Source organism: Dendrobates tinctorius, unplaced genomic scaffold (assembly GCF_039654945.1).
Source record: "Dendrobates tinctorius isolate UK_male_01 unplaced genomic scaffold, ASM3965494v1 ptg000404l, whole genome shotgun sequence".
Taxonomy (NCBI): domain Eukaryota; kingdom Metazoa; phylum Chordata; class Amphibia; order Anura; family Dendrobatidae; genus Dendrobates; species Dendrobates tinctorius.
Genome location: NW_027362069.1, coordinates 976,153 through 996,395, shown reverse-complemented (window position 1 = coordinate 996,395; position 20,243 = coordinate 976,153). Strand labels below are relative to the sequence as shown.

Sequence of the window (20,243 nt, the reverse complement as noted above, 5' to 3'; positions counted from 1 at the left end):
TAGATTCCCCTTTATACGGACCTTAGTTATAATGATAGATTATGAAGAGCAGAGAAGAGAAAAATTGATCTCTTACCTGGCCAGGTGTTTAGGTCTGCTGTTCACAATTTCATCAGTAACTGGAGTGGTCTGTAGATCGGGTAGTCTTGGAGAGGTGCCTATATCAGGTCCCTGTTTCGGGCGCCAGGAAACTGTCGGGATCCCTCAGATTACTCTTTCATCTGAAGGACCGATGTTCTTGGGTGTGAAGCATCATATGTCTCTAATTAAATCAGCTCCATCGAGAAGAACTACACAGACACCAGCTGTATAATACAACTCAGGATGCCTCCAAGACGCCTCTGGCTTATCAGTTAGGCTTCCGTCTTTTATAGTAAAGAATTTAGACATTTACAGACATGCGCAGTACAAATGATTTTACAACTTGTTTTCGACAAAGAAAGTCATTTAGGCGAAAAAGCAGAGGTATTTGACCTTGGTTCACAAGGGAGATGTCTGAGACATCTCCTCGAAGAACAGATAAGGTTTTAAACAAGAGAATGCAACATAGACAGAACTCAATTTAACTCCTTCAGTTCCTATCATCAGACTGTAGCTCCTGGGCACAGGCCCTCACTCCTGTCCCTTCACTATAAAGCCTGGGCCTCATTATACAGCTGTACAGGGGTCTAGTGAAGGCTTTTTAGCCCTTTCCTCAGACTGTAGTTCCTGGGAACAGGCCCTCACTCCTGTCCCTTCACTATAAAGCCTGGGCCTCACTATACAGCTGTACAGGGGTCTAGTGAAGGCTTTTTAGCCCTTTCCTCAGACTGTAGCTCCTGGGAACAGGCCCTCACTCCTGTCCCGTCACTATAAAGCCTGGGCCTCATTATACAGCTGTACAGGGGTCTAGTGAAGGCTTTTTAGCCCTTTCTTCAGACTGTAGCTCCTGGTCACCATGTGATCTCACCATAACCCTAACAAGCTAATTAAGGTGTGAAACTTTGATCAAAATTATCTCAGTACACAAATCTCCAAGGGTGCCCAAAGTTTTGCATCGCGCCCTTTTTCCTTTTTGCAATTATGAAATTGTAAAAAGTCTATATATATATATATATATATTTTTTTTTTTTTTTATTATTATTATTTTTGCCTAAAATACAAAGGCCATGTGCCATCTTAGAGGTTCGGCTTTTTAGAGATCATTTCATCTTCATGTTACTACTGCTCACAATAACGGTCATTTTGACCCGGGGCGCCCACACTTTTACATGCCGCTGTCAATGCTTCGTCCCGCTGGTGCTCAATATTTAATAGGGTCTTGCTATTAAACTTAATGAAAAGTTCGGTGAATTCCTTTGAGCTGTTATTACTAGAGATGAGCGAATATCGTCGGAGAAGTTGTTATTGGCTAATATCGCTTACCGAATAGCTGCATCGGGACCCCGGATCCCTGGAGCGCTCCCGATAATCAGCTGCATGTGTCGCCCTCCATGCAGGTGCTGTGACTATCACACAGCGTGACACACGCAGCTGATTATCGGGAGCGCTCCAGCACACTGAGTCCTGCACACACTGAGGCCCCTGATCATGTGACCCCTGACTCCTCCCCTCCTGTGACCTCATCACAGGTCCTGTGCACAGAGCAGTCATATATGTGGCAGACACTCCTGGATCTTCTGCTTTCTGGGCCGGTTCCTCCTGTGAGTCCTATTAACCCTTTCACTCCCTGTATTCTCCTTTCTGACAGGACAATATCTGAATTTGGATAGTGTGACAGGAATTTAAGCAATGTGGAAGGAAGAAATGACAATTTTACTTTTTTCCTCACGAAAATGTGACTTTAGCCCCAAAATTGTCAGCGTAACAAATCCTTATTTTCCCCACTGTAGTTTGTAGACTCCATATTCAGATCCCTAAAGTGCGAAAAGAGCTGAATTCCCCACTTAAGTTATTGCATTTTGGAAATTGCCCCCACTGGGAATTTATCTCCAGGTAAAGGCACAATTGTGTCTCCATGGGGGTTGTGCTCACAGCCCAACATCGTGTGGCCTCCAAAGAAATGCCACCCCGCACCATTACTGACCACTGCCAAACCGGTCATGCTGAAGGATGCTGCAGGCAGCAGATCGCTCTCCACGGCGTCTCCAGACTCTGTCACGTCTGTCACATGTGCTCAGTGTGAACCTGCTTCCATCTGTGAAGAGCACAGGGCGCCAGTGGTGAATTTGCCAATCCTGGTGTTCTGTGGCAAATGCCAAGCGTCCTGTATGGTGTTGGGCTGTGAGCACAACCCCCATCTGTGGATGTCGAGACCTCAGACCATCCTCATGGAGTCAGTTTCTAACCATTTGTGCAGACACATGAATATTTGTGGCCTGCTTAAGATCATTTTGCAGGGCTCTGGCAGTGCTCCTCCTGTTCCTCCTTGCACAAAGGTGGAGGTAGCGGTCCTGCTGCTGGGTTGTTGCCCTCATACGGCCCCCTCCACATCTCCTGTTGTACAGGCCTGTCGCCTGGTAACACCTCCAGCCTCTGGACACTACGCTGACAGACACAGTAAACCTTCTTGCCACAGCTCGCATTGATGTGCCATCCTGGATGAGCTGCACTACCTGAGCCACTTGTGTGGGTTGTAGAGTCCGTGTCATGCTACCACAACTGTGAAAGCACAACCAACATTCAAAAGTGACCAAAACATCAGCCAGAAGCATTGGTACTGAGATATGGTCTGTGGTCCCCACCTGCAGAACCACTCCTTTACTGAGGGTGTCTTGATAATTGCCAATAATTTCCATCTGTTGTCTATTCCATTTGCACAACAGCATGTGAAATTGATTGTCAATCAGTGTTGCTTCCTAAGTGGACAGTTTGATTTCACAGAAGTTTGATTTACTTGGAGTTATATTCTGTTGTTTAAGTGTTCCCTTTATTTTTTTGAACAGTGTATATAGATATAGATAGATTTTTTTTCTTTACGTTGGAGGGCCCAATTCCAGCTATTGCTGTGGGACCTGTGATTTCTATCTACTCCACTGTGTACAGGATAATAGAGTATAATAAAGTAGTTATGGACGTGACGTAACTAACATTGTGCAGTGACTCTGCTTTCCATATAGTGATGGATATTTCTTGTTGCTGAAACTGTGATATTTTTTCCACTTTAAACCTTTTTTAAACCCCTCTGATCAGTGCGATCACACAACATACAAGCCTCTGATGGCTCCGGTGATGCCCTGTACTACTGTAGTGCCGTGTATCATCACTGCCTGTCAGTGTAATACTAACGGCCCCAGACACATGAGACCAGAGTTGGCTGAACGGTCATTTGGCAGACGGCGATCTCTCCCGACTCCCCATACACACAAATATTCCAGCTTTCCTGTGGTCTGTATGAGAGTGTCGCCTCCAGACTCCTCTAGAGGAGGATTATCTACAGGAAGAACAAACGGATTATCCTCTGAAATTCAGGATGCCAGATCCTTCTCTGCCCTGACATCATCTGTCGGGAGGCCCCCAAATACATTATATGGTCGGCCAAACCCCCCGAAATCAGTGCTTTCATGGAACTTTAGTCTAATGTGTATGGGGGCGTTATAAGGTAACTTTTTGGACGCTGCCCCTGGCCCGGCCTAATAGACCTTCATACATTGCAGCCCAGACCCCATTATTAGGCATGTAAGTATCGGAGTAACTAGGCCGCCCCATACTATCGAGTACTTGGAGGCGGGGGGCATTCAGCCAAACTGTCACACCTTCTTAGATGCCATGTTTGCTTTTCACTGCAGCAAGGGGTTAAACTCTCAGGGTTTTCGTTGAAGCCTCATCTGTGCCGTCCCTGCGGTGTACATCTATGTTCTGGGGCACAAAAAGATTAATTTCTTTTTAATAAATGTTTAACATGTTAACAATTATAAAATGTGTCTTCTGCTTTTTGCTTATTTTTTTCTTCTTACAAGAATTGTTGGAGACAATTTTTCTTTAGAAACATTTTAACCCCTTAACCCCCAAGGGTGGTTTGCACATTCATGACCAGACCAATTTTTACAATTCTGACCACTGTCCCTTTATGAGGTAATAACTCTGGAACGCTTCCATGGATCCCGGTGATTCTGACATTGTTTTCTCGTGACATATTGTACTTCATGTTTGTGGTAAAATTTCATTCATATAACTTGTGTTTATTTGTGAAAAAAATGGAAATTTGGCGAAAATTTTGAAAATTTGGCAAATTTTCCAACTTTGAATTTTTATGCCCTTAAATCACAGAAATACGGCACACAAAATACTTAATGAGTAACATTTCCCACATGTTTACTTTACATCAGCACTATTTGGGAATCAAAATTTTTTTTTGTTAGGAAGTTATAAGGGTTAAAAGTAGAGTTGAGCGAAACGGGTCGAAAAAATTCAAAAGTCGCCGACTTTTGGCAAAGTCGGGTTTCATGAAACGAAACCCGACCCTAGGATGAGGTCGGCCACGAGGTCGGCGACTTACGCGCCAAAGTCGCGTTTCAAAAGTTTGTTTTGCGCTCTTTTTCAGCCAATCAGGATCCACGGACACTGTGGGCAACGTGATGACATAGGCACGGGTCACCACCATCTTTCAGAAGGGCATGCAAGTGATTGGCTTGCTTTGGTGGGCGTCACAGGGGGTATAAAAGGGCGTGCACGCCGACCGCCATCTTACTTCTGCCGATCTCAGTATAGGGAGAGGTTGCTGCTGATTCTGTAGGGAGAGCGTTAGGCAGGGAAGAAGACCAAAAAACTGCTTCTGCTGCTAGCGATTTGGCCTGCACAACACACCAGTCACTGTGTGTGCAGTGCAAGGGAAGGCTATATAGTGGTGTATCAGTGGTGTTGGTTGTTGGGCTGCCTTCTAAAGGCCCTTTTACATTTAGAGATGCACCAGCGATCCAACCAGCGATCCGACCCGGTCAGGATCGCTGGTGCATCGCTAAATGATCGCTAGTGAGCTTTCATACAGAAAGATCTCACAGCGATGCAGCAGCGACGCAGCGCACGATACTTACCATTCACACACAGCGATCCTGCGTCCTCCCGCCCGCCTCCACGCGTCGCTGGACGTCACAGCAGGAAGCCCAGCAGGAAGCTGACGACGAGAAATGGAGCCGGACATTCTCGCGCGATCAGCGATGGACAGCGGGGGAGCCGGTCGTTGGTAAGTATCACACATAGCGATATCGCTAGCAATATCGCTATAACGTCACAAAACCAGTGATGTTTTAGCGATATTGCTAGCGATATTGCTTAGTGTAAAACCCCCTTAAGGCTTCCTGACAGGCTGGCATTGCTGTTTACCCACTGCTCCGCAAACTGCTTTTTTAAAAGCAATCCAATCTCCCTTATCCTCTAGTCACTTTGGTCACAGCTGTGCCATCGAGCCTGTCACATAGCGCTCAGATATTCATTGGGCCTCAAACTGCTTTTTTAAAAGCAATCCCAATTTTTTTTTTTTGTCCTGCTGAGAAGAAAAAAAAACTGCTTCTGCTGCTGATAGCAATTTGGCCTGCACAACACACCAGTCACTGTGTGCAGTGCAAGGGGAGGCTATATAGTGGTGTATCAGTGGTGTTGGTTGTTGGGCTGCCTTTTAAGGCTTCCTGACAGGCTGGCATTGCTGTTTACCCACTGCTCCGCAAACTGCTTTTTTAAAAGCAATCCAATCTCCCTTATCCTCTAGTCACTTAGGTCACAGCTGTGCCATCGAGCTTGTCACATAGCACTCAGATATTCATTGGGCCTCACACAATCCGAAAGTGTCCAGTGTCCAAAAGTGTGTGCAGAGATTCAAACTCTCACTTATCCTCTAGTCACTTAGGTCACAGCTGTGCCATCGAGCTTGTCACATAGCGCTCAGATATTCATTGGGCCTCACACAATCCAAAAGTGTCCAGTGTCCAAAAGTGTGTGCAGAGATTCAAAATCTCACTTATTCTCTAGTCACTTAGGTCACAGCTGTGCCATCGAGCCTGTCACATAGCGCTCAGATATTCATTGGGCCTCACACAATCCAAAAGTGTCCAGTGTCCAAAAGTGTGTGCAGAGATTCAAAATCTCACTTATTCTCTAGTCACTTAGGTCACAGCTGTGCCATCGAGCTTGTCACATAGCGCTCAGATATTCATTGGGCCTCACACAATCCAAAAGTGTCCAGTGTCCAAAAGTGTGTGCAGAGATTCAAACTCTCACTTATCCTCTAGTCACTTAGGTCACAGCTGTGCCATCGAGCTTGTCACATAGCGCTCAGATATTCATTGGGCCTCACACAATCCAAAAGTGTCCAGTGTCCAAAAGTGTGTGCAGAGATTCAAACTCTCACTTATCCTCTAGTCACTTAGGTCACAGCTGTGCCATCGAGCTTGTCACATAGCGCTCAGATATTCATTGGGCCTCACACAATCCAAAAGTGTCCAGTGTCCAAAAGTGTGTGCAGAGATTCAAAATCTCACTTATTCTCTAGTCACTTAGGTCACAGCTGTGCCATCGAGCTTGTCACATAGCGCTCAGATATTCATTGGGCCTCACACAATCCAAAAGTGTCCAGTGTCCAAAAGTGTGTGCAGAGATTCAAACTCTCACTTATCCTCTAGTCACTTAGGTCACAGCTGTGCCATCGAGCTTGTCACATAGCGCTCAGATATTCATTGGGCCTCACACAATCCAAAAGTGTCCAGTGTCCAAAAGTGTGTGCAGAGATTCAAAATCTCACTTATTCTCTAGTCACTTAGGTCACAGCTGTGCCATCGAGCCTGTCACATAGCGCTCAGATATTCATTGGGCCTCACACAATCCAAAAGTGTCCAGTGTCCAAAAGTGTGTGCAGAGATTCAAAATCTCACTTATTCTCTAGTCACTTAGGTCACAGCTGTGCCATCGAGCTTGTCACATAGCGCTCAGATATTCATTGGGCCTCACACAATCCAAAAGTGTCCAGTGTCCAAAAGTGTGTGCAGAGATTCAAACTCTCACTTATTCTCTAGTCACTTTGGTCACAGCTGTGCCATCGAGCCTGTCACATAGCGCTCAGATATTCATTGGGCCTCACACAATCCAAAAGTGTCCAGTGTCCAAAAGTGTGTGCAGAGATTCAAACTCTCACTTATCCTCTAGTCACTTAGGTCACAGCTGTGCCATCGAGCTTGTCACATAGCGCTCAGATATTCATTGGGCCTCACACAATCCAAAAGTGTCCAGTGTCCAAAAGTGTGTGCAGAGATTCAAGCTCTCACTTATCCTCTAGTCACTTAGGTCACAGCTGTGCCATCGAGCTTGTCACATAGCGCTCAGATATTCATTGGGCCTCACACAATCCAAAAGTGTCCAGTGTCCAAAAGTGTGTGCAGAGATTCAAACTCTCACTTATCCTCTAGTCACTTAGGTCACAGCTGTGCCATCGAGCTTGTCACATAGCGCTCAGATATTCATTGGGCCTCACACAATCCAAAAGTGTCCAGTGTCCAAAAGTGTGTGCAGAGATTCAAACTCTCACTTATCCTCTAGTCACTTAGGTCACAGCTGTGCCATCGAGCTTGTCACATAGCGCTCAGATATTCATTGGGCCTCACACAATCCAAAAGTGTCCAGTGTCCAAAAGTGTGTGCAGAGATTCAAAATCTCACTTATTCTCTAGTCACTTAGGTCACAGCTGTGCCATCGAGCCTGTCACATAGCGCTCAGATATCAGTGAGCCTCACACAATCCAAAAGTGTCCAGTGTCCAAAAGTGTGTGCAGAAATTCAAAATCTCCCCTGTTCTATAGACACCTTGTTTTACATAGTATATAGTTTGTTGGATTTTGCCTACATTTCTACCAAAAATGAGGAAGGCTGGTGGAAGAGGCTGTGGAATTGGGCGGGGGTTGGCAGCTGGTAATGATGGTGTTGGTGGTGGATCTCATGGTAGTGGCAAGAGCAAAATAGGACCGAATGCAGGAGGTGTTGAGCCTGCGTCATCGTCTGGCTACATAAGGCCTCGAACGCTTAGTTTTCTAGGAGTTGGCAAACCGCTTTTAAAGCCAGAGCATCAGGAAAAAGTTTTGTCTTACATTGCTGACTCAGCCTCCAGCTCTATCGCCTCCTCTTCTTCAGTTGTAAAAAGTAAAAGCACTGAGTCGTCATTGGAGGCTCATGTTCATGAACCACACCTTTCCTTGTGTCCTTCACCCCAACCAAGATCGAAGGATGACGCAGGCCATACTACTGATTACTCCATGGAGCTGTTTTCACATACCATGCCTGGATTATCAAGTGAAATGGTGAATTACCCAGGCCAAGATGAATCTGACATGGAGTGCACTGATGCACAGCCGCTGATGGATGATTCTGCTGGTACATTCACTCAGAGCACTACATTGTCCTCGCAGTGTACAGAGCCAGATTCTGACCCTGATGAGACTCAGGTGCCCCTTCCCGCACACTATACCACCATACACGGTGACACAGAGGAAGGTGCACATGACATAGAAGAGGAGGTGATGGATGACCCAGTTGTTGACCCAGATTGGCATCCATTGGGGGAAGAGGGTGCTGCTTCCAATAGCTCAGATGAGGAGCATCCACAGCAGACATCGACATCGCAACAGCTGTTATCTGGCAGGCCCGGAGCACTCCAAAGACAGGTTCCAAACATCAAAAGAGTTGCTGGACAGCTTGTCCAGAGGGTCAAAAGATCACAGCGTGCTAGGCCGCAAAATGTCTGCCAAAGTAGGAAGAGTGCAGTGTGGCACTTTTTTGAACAAAATCCTCATGATCAGGCCAAGGTTATCTGTAAGAAGTGCGCAAAGACCTTTAGCCGAGGGAAAAATCTGAAAAATTTGAATACCAGTTGCATGCTTAGACATTTAACCAGCATGCACTTGCAAGCGTGGACACAACACCAAACCTCAAGTGCCACATGTGCAACTGATCACAACGAAGGTAGTCAGCAACGCTACATTGTTTCCCCCACTGTAAGCCCACCGGTTAGCACAGCAGCAAATGTTGAGGTGTCATTGCAAGGCCACAGCAGTCAGGGAATCCCACTGTTATATCAACGAAAGACTGATTCTAGGCCTTCAGAAAGAACACCAACTCCATCACCATCATCAACCCTCTCTCAGTCCGCCCTGTCCACCGCTACTTCCACCATATGCAGGACACAGAGATCTGTACAAGAATGTCATAATGGAGGTTCCCCAGCCCCTCACATCTCCAGGTAATAGACAGGACTAAATACACATGGCCTATAATTATCTGTATGTAGAGAATGAATTCAGTCCCTGTATGTGTTTCCTCCAGATCTATCCAGTAAGAGGACAACACCAGAAAGATGTCCTCGTCCTCTTCTTCCACAGGACTGTAAGCAAGAAGATCCCAGTGCTCCTCAGGATCATCAGGTAGATGGAGAGAAGGTGTCAGGAGATCTCCCCTATGATGTGTAGATGGCTGTGAAGGTCTTGTGCTCAGTCTTGTTTTATCCACCAGTATTATATGTTTTATACTTGTGTAATGAGAACGGTGGAGATGGCAGGATTAGAGCTGATCATAGATGGGACTTCTCCATCTGTCGGTGACTTTTACAATATTTGTTTCAGGGTGAAGATCTGACCCATATTAATACTACAGAGACATATGTGAGAGATGATGAGTGGTGTAAAGAGGAAATTCCCACATATGACTACCCAGGTGAGTAGTAACCACTGAATGCAGAGAAGTCACAGATTCCTCTCAGTCACCGGCTGTGGCTGCTTTATCGGTGGTGTAGTCCGGCCGTATTACCATGATCACCATTTTGCCTCTAGACCACCACATTCTCCGCCATCCAAAACTGTTCAAATGACATAGATTGGGAAACTGAAACCTGCGTATCTCAGAAAGGAAACCAATTTCTGTCAGTGTCCAAGGATAATTATCTGTCACCACTTGTGCAGGGCCCAACTAGAGGGACGGCCCTTCTGGACTTAATTTTAAGCAACAGGCCAGATAGAATAACAGACGTACGAGTCGATGGATGTGATGAACAGGGGTAGTTTTCCCACCGCTGCCACCAATATGTGACGAACAGCCCACCGTTGGGCAGAGATGCAGGAACTGGTCTTTGATCATCAGGTCCCGTAGCTGCTCAAAGGATTCAACCGACAGTCCATGGATCCACTGGTCAAAGTGGGTCCTGAGTCCTTGCACTACATCACTGTAGCTATCATGTGGGCCACGTTGGAGGTGTCGGAACTTCTTTCGATATACCTCAGGTGTCAGCCGATATTTGGCGATCAGCGCCTCCTTTATGGCGCGATAGTCATCATCATGCGCTTGCGGAAGAGAAGCAAACGCCCCCAGAGCTTTACCTTTTAGCCCTGGGGTCTAGTACCTGGCCCATTGGTCTTCGGGCAGTCGGTACTGTCTGCAGGCTTTCTCAAAGGCTCGCAGAAACGTGTCCAAGTCCCCGTCCTTTTCCATCACGGGAAAATGCTCTGGCCGGGGTTTAGGAGTCTGGACGCTGCTGGGCTCACCGCTTCGGGCTGTGGGGGTATGCCCCCCTTGTCGGAGCATCTCCAGCTCATGGGCTCTCTGAGCCTCAGCTTGGCGCTCAGCTCTCTCCGCCTCTCGCTCGGCTCTCTCAGCCTGGGCCTGGCGCTCGGCTTGGGCCTCCTGCCGATATTGCTGGATCAGCCTCCCCCGTGCCTCACTGTCTTCGGCAGGGAGTGCGTCCAAGGCCTCTTGCAGGTAGGGGTCCAGCGTGCTCTGATTGAATGTGGGGCCAGCGCTCATGAGTGGAGCCTCTGCTGCAACCCCATTGCCACTTGGGCCAACGTCTGCGCCCGCTGGATTCTGGTCGTTGTCCAGCTGCACTAGACCCGCGATCATTTGATCTTTGGTTCCGCCTGCGGCGTCTATGCCTCAGTACGGCATAACCCAGTAAGGGTGTCCTTTTTCTGCTGCTGATACCACTCCACTCTCATCTGCGCCATGGTTGCCAAATAAAAGATAGAAAAGAAAAACGAAGAAACGGGAGGGGATACTTGCAAGTACTCACTAATGTCTCAGGACTAGTAACCACTGAGTCTGTTCTCCAAAACCTATGATGCAGGATTCCCGCAGGAACCGTGTAGGTTTTTAGTGAGAGGAATGATTGCTCAAACCAAATCACTAATGCTCTAGGATTATCCCACCGCTCTGCCACCAATATGTGATGAACAGCGGTAGTTATCCCACCGCTGCCACCAATATGTGACGAACAGCCCACCGCTGCTCGTCCGATACGGCGACTGACGGGGGTCCCGCTACCACCAAAACGCGATGGACAGCGGACCCTGTGTCACCACTATGTCACAGTCCCACCACTGACGGGGGTGTATCAGCGGACAGAGGGACGAGACACACTGCCGGCACACGGCTATCACAGGCACAGTGGGGGGGCTTATCTTAGTTATCCCACCACTGGCACCATGTGACCAAAAATATCCAGCAAGCTAATCTCGCTCTACAATTTGCCGCAGGGGAGTATTTTGGGTGCCCCACCACTGCTATCAATCTTCTAAGTACTGCGGGGATTTATGTACATCCCACTTCCTCAGTTCCACTTCGGAACTCGCAGCTCTCCGGCACCCCCCTTACCCTCAGGTCAGTCAGGGAACTGCACCTAGGATAATTGGTCGCCGGACGGGCTGCCTGTTGTGAACCGGCAATTAGGCTTCTGCAGTAAGGGAATTATCAATGCTGTGGCCGCAGCCCCTCATTCAGCAATATAAGACCCTTCTGTACTGCCAGCAAGCCGCAATAGCCGTACACAACGCGCTGCCACCAGTCACAGTTACTTAATTCACAGTGTTAAATTAAGAGGGTCCGTGGCAAACCCCTTGAATTAGTAGCGATTATCTATCAAAGGCGTATAGTTCGATTCTTAGAGCATGGAGGCAGACTAAATATCAAATCATTTATTTTCCGAAAGAGGACAGTGATTACAGATAAGTTGCTAAAAAGATGAGACATTAATTATGTACAGTTACAAATATAAAATAAAAGATGGATGAACATAGAAAGTACACTCACGGTTGTTCATGGCTCTTTAGGCAAAACCATGCGGCGGAGAAAGAAGGCGGAGCCACCATCTCCACTCATCTGGAGTTCTTGTCAGCATGAGGATTGGAGCCCTCCTCTGCTGGTTTTGCCAAGGGAATGCCTTATAGACTCTGCGATGTCACATCGCAGAGAGGTGCATTCTGGGTTAATCCCACCTCTCTCATCCAAGTTATAATTTGGCTGCAAAACTTAGATTAGCTATAACTTTATGGGAGAAGCTGGTATGGACTCATCAGTGGTATCATGTTTCCCAGCGTAATGAGCCCATCAAGAAAACATCAAACATCTATGCGATATGACCGTCCATTTGGGAGCAAATCATATCTCAGGGTCTGGACATGTTAGAACTGCGGAAGTGACACTGTAGCGGAGCTGGGACCGCTCAGATTACCAAAAGATGATTTTCATATCTCTACTTTGTACGGTTTTCGCAGGGCAGCCTCTTAAAGGTTTACATCTAACCTTGATTTCAGACAAAGACCCTTTTCCCGCACTTTTTTTTTTTTCTTTCAGTTGAGGCTGAGAGAAGCCAAATGGTGTGACAGGAAGTGTCCTGGTTTATAGCACTTGGGGGGAAGGGAAACTACTACAGTGTACCATGTAACTCAGAAGGGGAAGAGAGGGGGCTGCAGCCCCACTGCCAGGCTGGCAGTTTTCAATGTCATAGAATGCCGGATTTTTCTGGAAAGTTCCAACCGAAAACATCATATCTTGATAAACAAGAGGAATGCAGGAGCTCATTTAAATCGAAATATATATTTATTAATACAATACAAATATTAAAAACAGACAATTAGACAATGCATTACAAAAGACACCAAAAATTGGAACGTGTGCCCATGGTATTAATGGAAAAATCCACTAAATACAGATGACATTATAAAAGTGACCAGTATCTCAAAATATACAGTATTAAATGTCACTCCTCCAAAACATATATAGGATGGCAATAAGTGAATCAGCAAAACCTGCTCAAAAGCACCCCCTCAATAATATCTAATTTAACTCCTAATGTGCCATAACGGAATAATTCCAAAGAGTTAAAGTAAGGGGAGGAAACAAGGTGCTTACCCGAAAATGCAGCCCCCATATAGTAAACGGCCCAAGAGTATATCTTAATTATATATCATTAATGTTATATGTATATAAATAGGGACCAGTGCTTAAGCAGGACCTGTCCCAGACCGTGATGCGGTCCTCTCACCAACTGCTCCTGAATCCTATCTTCCCCGCTCTTTGGTGCAGACTAAACTCCACCCACCTCCCAGCACTCTTCGTGTTCCAAGCAGGGAGCCACCAAAGGTGCTTTGCTACACTACTATGTTGTGTGGGATGCAGGTGTTGGAGTGTGGTCAGGTGTCTCCACCTTACCTGGATGGTGGGGTACCACACCTCAGGAGGAGGTGCAGTACCTCTGTGGCGACTGAACCCTCAGGGGCGCCACATATTTACTCTAGAAAAGAGAAGACTTAGGCGAGACCTAATACATATGTACAAGTATATCAGAGGGCAATACAGAGATCTCTCCAATGAACTGTTTGTACCAAGGATTGTGACAAGAACAAGGGGGCATTCTCTTCGTTTGGAGGAAAGGCAATTTCTGCACCAGCACAGAAGAGGGTTCTTCACGGTAAGAGCAGTGAGGCTCTGGAATTCTCTTCCTGAGGAAGTGGTGATGGCCAACTCACTGAATGAATTTAAGAAAGGAATGGAGGCTTTTTTTGTGAGTAACAGTATAGAAGGTTACGAATAACAGAATATTATAGGTAGATGGTTGACCCAGCTTAGGGGAAGGAATTTTTTTCCCTATGGAGAAAATTGGCTTCTACTCTGTGGGTTTTTTGCCTTCCCCAGGATCAACAATGCAGAACAGCTGCACTAAAAATAGGCTGAACTAGATGGACATAAGGTCTTCCTTCAGCCTTCAAAACTATGTTACTAGCTTACTTTGGGCATTGAAAGCCCTTTTCTATTGAACTTACAACGTGGAGGTTCCACTTGGTATTAGAAGACGCTGACCGTTACCTGCCCAGATCTGTAACTATAAAGCCAAATGACAGCGTACGTAGAATGTGCTGAGAATATAGAAAATCACTTGAAGAAAGGTATTATGCTGGGCCTGTAAGAGAAAGCAGAGGGTAATGATGCTGTTGGCTTCCTAGATCCCTGAGATCTTATCGGATGACTCTTCTCTCCCTTTTGTGCTGCTGAATGTCTCATGGTCCCTACAAGACCAGGTCCAGTCTTTCTGGCCAAACTTCCCTTTTATGATTGATATAAAGAAAATTCTCCAAAGAAGCATTTTTAGTCCATTACTGTAAGTACAAGAATTATGCCTCATGTAGTTTCAATCAGCAGAGACGGCTCCCACTAAATTGGAAAGAAACAAGAGAATGCTGGAGTCCAGATCTAAAGCAGTGCAAAATTTTATTGACAAACAACAGGCACATATAGAGTAACAGAACAATCATGATAGGATAATAAAAAGGCAATAAATGAATGCCCGAAGCCCACTGAGACAGACAAATCAGCAACAAATAAATTTGTTATCATGTGAAAAGCACTCAGGCCCTTTGTAAGGGAAATGGATTAGTGCAGGTAAAAAGTGCTGGGGAGTCTGCACTGAAAAGAGTTAATCCACAGAAGTCTATGGCACTAGACCCTGGCAGTATGAATCTCTAGTGCTGTGGCAATGAGTATGACCCCCACTGATATCTAATTCGCTGTGGACAATATAATCTGAAAATGCAGCATATCATAAGGGGGGCAATAAGACATCACCAGTGGACCAGCGTCCCCGCAGTAGCGAGTGCAGTACAATCCAGGCAGAAAAACGACCAGCACTGTGTATTATATCTATTGCACAGATGCCCAAACGAAGGGGAAGAGAAATATCATTGTATGGACATACCCATCATGTCCTGGTGCAAAGAGAGCGCTGATTTGTGCACCCCAACACGTGTTTCGCGGTGAAAATACCGCTTCCTCGGGGGGGCATATAATATTGTGGCTATTGTGAGGTTAGAAAAAAAATTACATCCAGCAAAATGTCACCAGCGGCCCCTGTCCAGTAGCCTCTATCTCTTACTTATAGATGCTACTGTGCAGGCGCCGCCATCGCCGGTGACATTTTGCTGGATGTAATTTTTTTCTAAGCCTCACAATAGCCACAATATTATAGGCATTATCACCAATAATATCAATGCTATTATATGCATTATGTAATAATGGGGGCAGGTCAGTGAGAAGTCAGCAACCTGTCATAAGCCAATACAGATGAATATGTAATCAGCGCACCACATAAAGCCCCGCCCACAGCCCCACCCACAGCCCCGCCTCAGAGCACGAGAATCTCATTAACTGAAAACTACAAATACAGATTACACAACAACCACAAGACGGATTTCATCACCAGGTATCACTGTAATCAGTATAACGGCGCTGACCTGACAGTGTCTGTAGGTTACTGAGCACAATCCTGCTGACAGGTTCCCTTTAAGACATCTCCGCTCTGCACTATTATACACAGTTCTCTATAAATGTGTAATATTTCTTCATGAAACTCATCTGACAGAAAATATTGGATCTTACGATAGTTTAGATTGTGAGGTCACCGAGCCCCATACTCTAATTACCCCAGAGAGGTTTCACCACTAGCTGCTCATTTATTACTGATGGAGACTGTGGAGTTTGATCATTTCAGTAGATGTTATTGTCTATAGTCACAGTGTTTGATTACAGTAGTGTCCAAAATCCTCTGATTTAACCTCTTCCTGCAGCCAGTTTTGTGTTCTTAATCAGACCCCATTATTAATATCTGACGTGTGTCACTTTATGTGGTGATAAATTATTCACAAAGGATAATAGAAAACAAATGGATCTTACAAATTATTTTCCAGCTTCGCACTGTACCCTACATACGGTTGTACACTACTGTCTGGGCACATGGCAGTGTTCAGGAGGGAAGGAGCGCCATTTAGCGTTTTGAATGCAGATCTAGCTGGAATAGTTTGCAGACACAATGTATTGGGAGCACTGTTCGTGGTCACCTGGCAGCTCAAAAGATGTCCACCATGAACATGCTTGGCTCTATCTTCTCTGCTTTCCATATCCCAAGGATTGCCTTGCTCATCGCCCTATAACACCCTTACATGGATCTGGACTTGCACTGGGACCCCTAGGCTTGGACCATGGTGTTACCTGCTATTCTGTGGAGTTAGATGGCAAGAAGAATAGTCAGGTAGCTGGGTCAGAACCAGAAGGACAGAATACAGAATCAGAAGACACAAGAGTAGTCAGTAAACGGGCCACGGTCACAGCAGGAGACAAATACACAAGCCGCAAGCTGAGCACAGAGGACTGAACCAGAGGAGAACAGCGCTGTATTAGTGGACACATCGCGATTTAACATGTCCCTTTTGTCACATTATTTTCAGGGTATCATCATTTCTGTCCAGGCCTATTTAATGTGTGGAAGCCTGGTTGAAAGCAATGTCTGACTTTCATTTATTAATTTTCATAGATTTTTTATTTATTGTTACTTTTGTCAGATTCAAGTTATTTCTGTCACCATTGTGGGTTTTTCTGTCATCAAATGAAGGGTAACATCAATTTAGACCACGTGTGTAGGAGGAGTGAATATTTTTACTCCAGAGCAACTTTCCAGAAATTAACACACAGTGGATGTTGGAGAGTGAAAATTACACATTTGCCATTTTCTTACCCAGCACATAGTGCCCAGATTGTGCTCCAGGAGACACCGCAAATTAAGTGGGTTCTTCTCACTATAATATTAGTAAATACAGGAATCCTAAATGTTGTTTGCGCACACTGCAAGACTCCGAAGTGAGAGCGGATTTTGCTGGATTGGTTTATAGAAACCTTGTTGCTTTTCAACAGCATTTGAGCCACTAATAGTGCGGGAACCTCTGTTTTTCCACTGACAGATGATGGACCTGAGTGGGGACTTGTTTTTTGTGAGATGAGAATTGGTATTATTTTCGCCTACATAACATTGATTGGTTTCTTTTTATTTGATATTTGGGAGGCAGAATGAACCAACAGTTGAACACCGCACACTACTGATCATCCAACAAGGTTTTCTATTAGACTGTGAACAGTCTTTGTCTTGGTAAAAATTAAAGTTTTTTTACATAGCTTGCCATTTTTATGGACAGTTTAAATAGAAATGTTCAAAAATATAAAACTCAAGGATATTTTATTAATAAATAATAATTGTTTTCTATCTTAGCAGATGACTGTACCAGGAGATCAGAGGGACAGCTGACATCTTCAATTTTTAAATCTGATGATCTTGAGATCCTACAAGATACAACTGAAGTGATTGTTATTACTCCAGATATATCATCATCCATTCACAGCAAAGATCTGTCATCTGATCCTATGAAACAGGTCCCATCTTCTGATTCTTTACTGACTACTAAGGAAAATCAAAGACACAAAAGAGGCAATAAAAAACAAACTGCTCCTAAAGTAAATAAGTCATTTTCATGTTCAGAATGTGAGAAATGTTTTAATGAGAAATCATATTTTGTTAGACACCAAAGAGCTCACACAGGGGAGAAGCCCTTTTCCTGTTCAGAATGTGGGAAATGTTTTAACTGGAAATCAGAATTTGCTACTCACCAGAGAACTCACACAGGGGAGAAGCCTTTTTCCTGTTCAGAATGTGGGAAATGTTTTAACAATAAATCAGATTGTGTTAAGCACCAGAGAATCCACACAGGCGAGAAGCCTTTTTCATGTTCAGAATGTGGAAAATGTTTTAACAATAAATCAGATTGTGTTAAGCATCAGAGAACTCACACAGGGGAGAAGCCTTTTTCCTGTTCAGAATGTGGGAAATGCTTTAACCAGAAATCACATTTTGTTACTCACCATAGAACTCACACAGGAGAGAAGCCTTTTTCTTGTTCAGAATGTGGGAAATGTTTTAGCGAGAAATCATATTTAGTTAAACATAATAGAACTCACACAGGGGAGAAGCCTTTTTCCTGTTCAGAATGTGGGAAATGTTTTGCACATAAATCACATTTTGTTACCCACAAGAGAACTCACACAGGGGAGAAGCCTTTTTCCTGTTCAGCATGTGGGAAATGTTTTACACAGAAATCATATATTGTTAATCACCAGAGAACTCACACAGGGGAGAAGCCTTTTTCCTGTTCAGAATGTGGGAAATGTTTTAAACAGAAATCAGTGCTTCTTACTCACCAGAGAACACACACAGGGGATAAGCCGTTTTCATGTTCAGAATGTGGGAAATGTTTTGCACTGAAAAAAAATGTTGTTACCCACCAGAGAACTCACACAGGGGAGAAGCCTTTTTCCTGTTCAGAATGTGGGAAATGTTTTGCATATAAATCAGATTGTGTTACTCACCAGAGAACTCACACAGGGGAGAAGCCTTTTTCCTGTTCAGAATGTGGGAAACGTTTTGCATATAAATCAGATTGTGTTATCCACCAGAGAACCCACACAGGGGAGAAGCCTTTTTCATGTTCAGAATGTGGAAAGTGTTTTAACCACAAAGGGAGTCTTGTTCCACACCAAATAAGTCACAGAGGGGAGAAACCTCTTAAATGTTAAATAAATCTTGATCACCATCAGAGATCCCACACAGGGGAGAAGCCTTTTTGCTGTTCATAATATGGGAAATATTTTAACCAGAAATGGAATCTAACTAATAATATTTATTTTTATATAGGGCTAACATATACCGCAGCCCTTTACAGTTTGCACACATTATCATCACTGTTCCCAATAGGGCTTACAATGTAAATTACCTATCTAGTCTTTGGAATGTGTGAGGAAACCCACGTAAACATGAGGAGAACATAAAAACTCCTTGCAGATGTTGTCCTTGGTGGGAGTTGAACCCAGGACTACAGCGCTGCAAGGCTGCAGTGCTAACCACTGAGCCATCTCACCATAGAACTCACACAGGGGAGAAGCCTTTTTGCTGTTTAGAATGTGTGAAATATTTTAACCGGAAAGCGCTTCTTGTTAGACATCAGAGCAGTCAAACATGAAAGAAGCCTTTTTCATTTTCTTAATGTGGGAAATATTTTACTTGGAAATCAGCTGTTAATAAACATCAGAAACGTCACATAGGGGAGAAGCCTTTTTCTATTTTCATAGTGTTGGAATAGTTTTAACCAAAATTGAATCTTCTTAAATGGGTTGTCTCTTGTCATTCCTCATGTTTGCTGACAAAAGGATAAAACTAAACTTTATTAATTCCAAATGTAAAACTATACCCATAATTCACCCCCTGAATGTTAGTCAGTAGGTGACTAATAGAAAAAAACATATACCACACATCTCAGTATATAGGGTGAGGTGACATATACACTCACTCTCCAAGCCTCTTATTTCTACGTGTTTCATTGTGATCACCAAAGGCGTCATCAGGTGACTATTTAATATTGATCTATATTCAAGCGAGACTAGACAAAAAAAACTTAAACTCATGTATCATGTTATCCAAAACAGAAAACTAGCCACATATAGGCAGATCCCAGACTTCAAACTATATACTTCATATAGTTTTTACATCACGAGGGACATGGATCTATCATTCTGCAGGAAACAACCTAGGGGTTTTCAGCCTCGGAAGAATACAGATCTGCTCCATTCACCATCGCTGAACCATGGATATGTTTGGAGAAGCCAGGTTATGATCCTCGGATCAACTGGCCTTTTACCTTGTATGGACTGTATGGATTGTCATCTTCCTACACTTGTCGTTACCTCATCTCTGTGTGTGCCACAGGTGGGGTAGTGATCCTGGGAGCGAATCAGCGGAAGGCTGAGACTCTGTAATGTGCACTCTGTTGGGTATTTTGCTGGGACTGTTCTATGTGTTATCTGCCTGTTTTATGGTTCAATAAAGCATTGCCACACTGCATTACCCTCACTGTGTGTTGTCTGAGTAGCGTTATGCCCATATTAAAGGGACAGCCGGCATTTGGTGGGACAATTCCTGTTCCATGTGTTTTCGGCCACAGAACCGGGGCGCCCGCTGACCACCCCATGTTTCCACAGGCATGCTTCAATAGTCTCAACGGGAGGCTAGAAGCTGCTATAACCCGATCAGCTCTGCTACATACAGGCAATGATCACATCACTTGCATGTAGCAGAGTTGCTCACTTGCTATGAGC

The 20,243-nt window shown here is 44.8% G+C and overlaps 1 protein-coding gene across 1 annotated transcript in view; it reads left to right on the top strand.

Annotated features, from left to right (window-relative positions):
* LOC141076408 (uncharacterized) overlaps positions 1 to 18,769 on the top strand; it is an 85,845-nt gene extending 67,076 nt beyond the window's left edge. Inside the window, exon 2 of the mRNA XM_073563859.1 lies at positions 17,307 to 18,769. Coding sequence (XP_073419960.1) covers positions 17,307 to 18,668 — 1,362 coding nt within the window. The 3' untranslated portion in view covers positions 18,669 to 18,769. The remainder of the gene's footprint in view (positions 1 to 17,306) is intronic.
* The last annotated feature ends 1,474 nt before the right edge of the window (positions 18,770 to 20,243 follow it).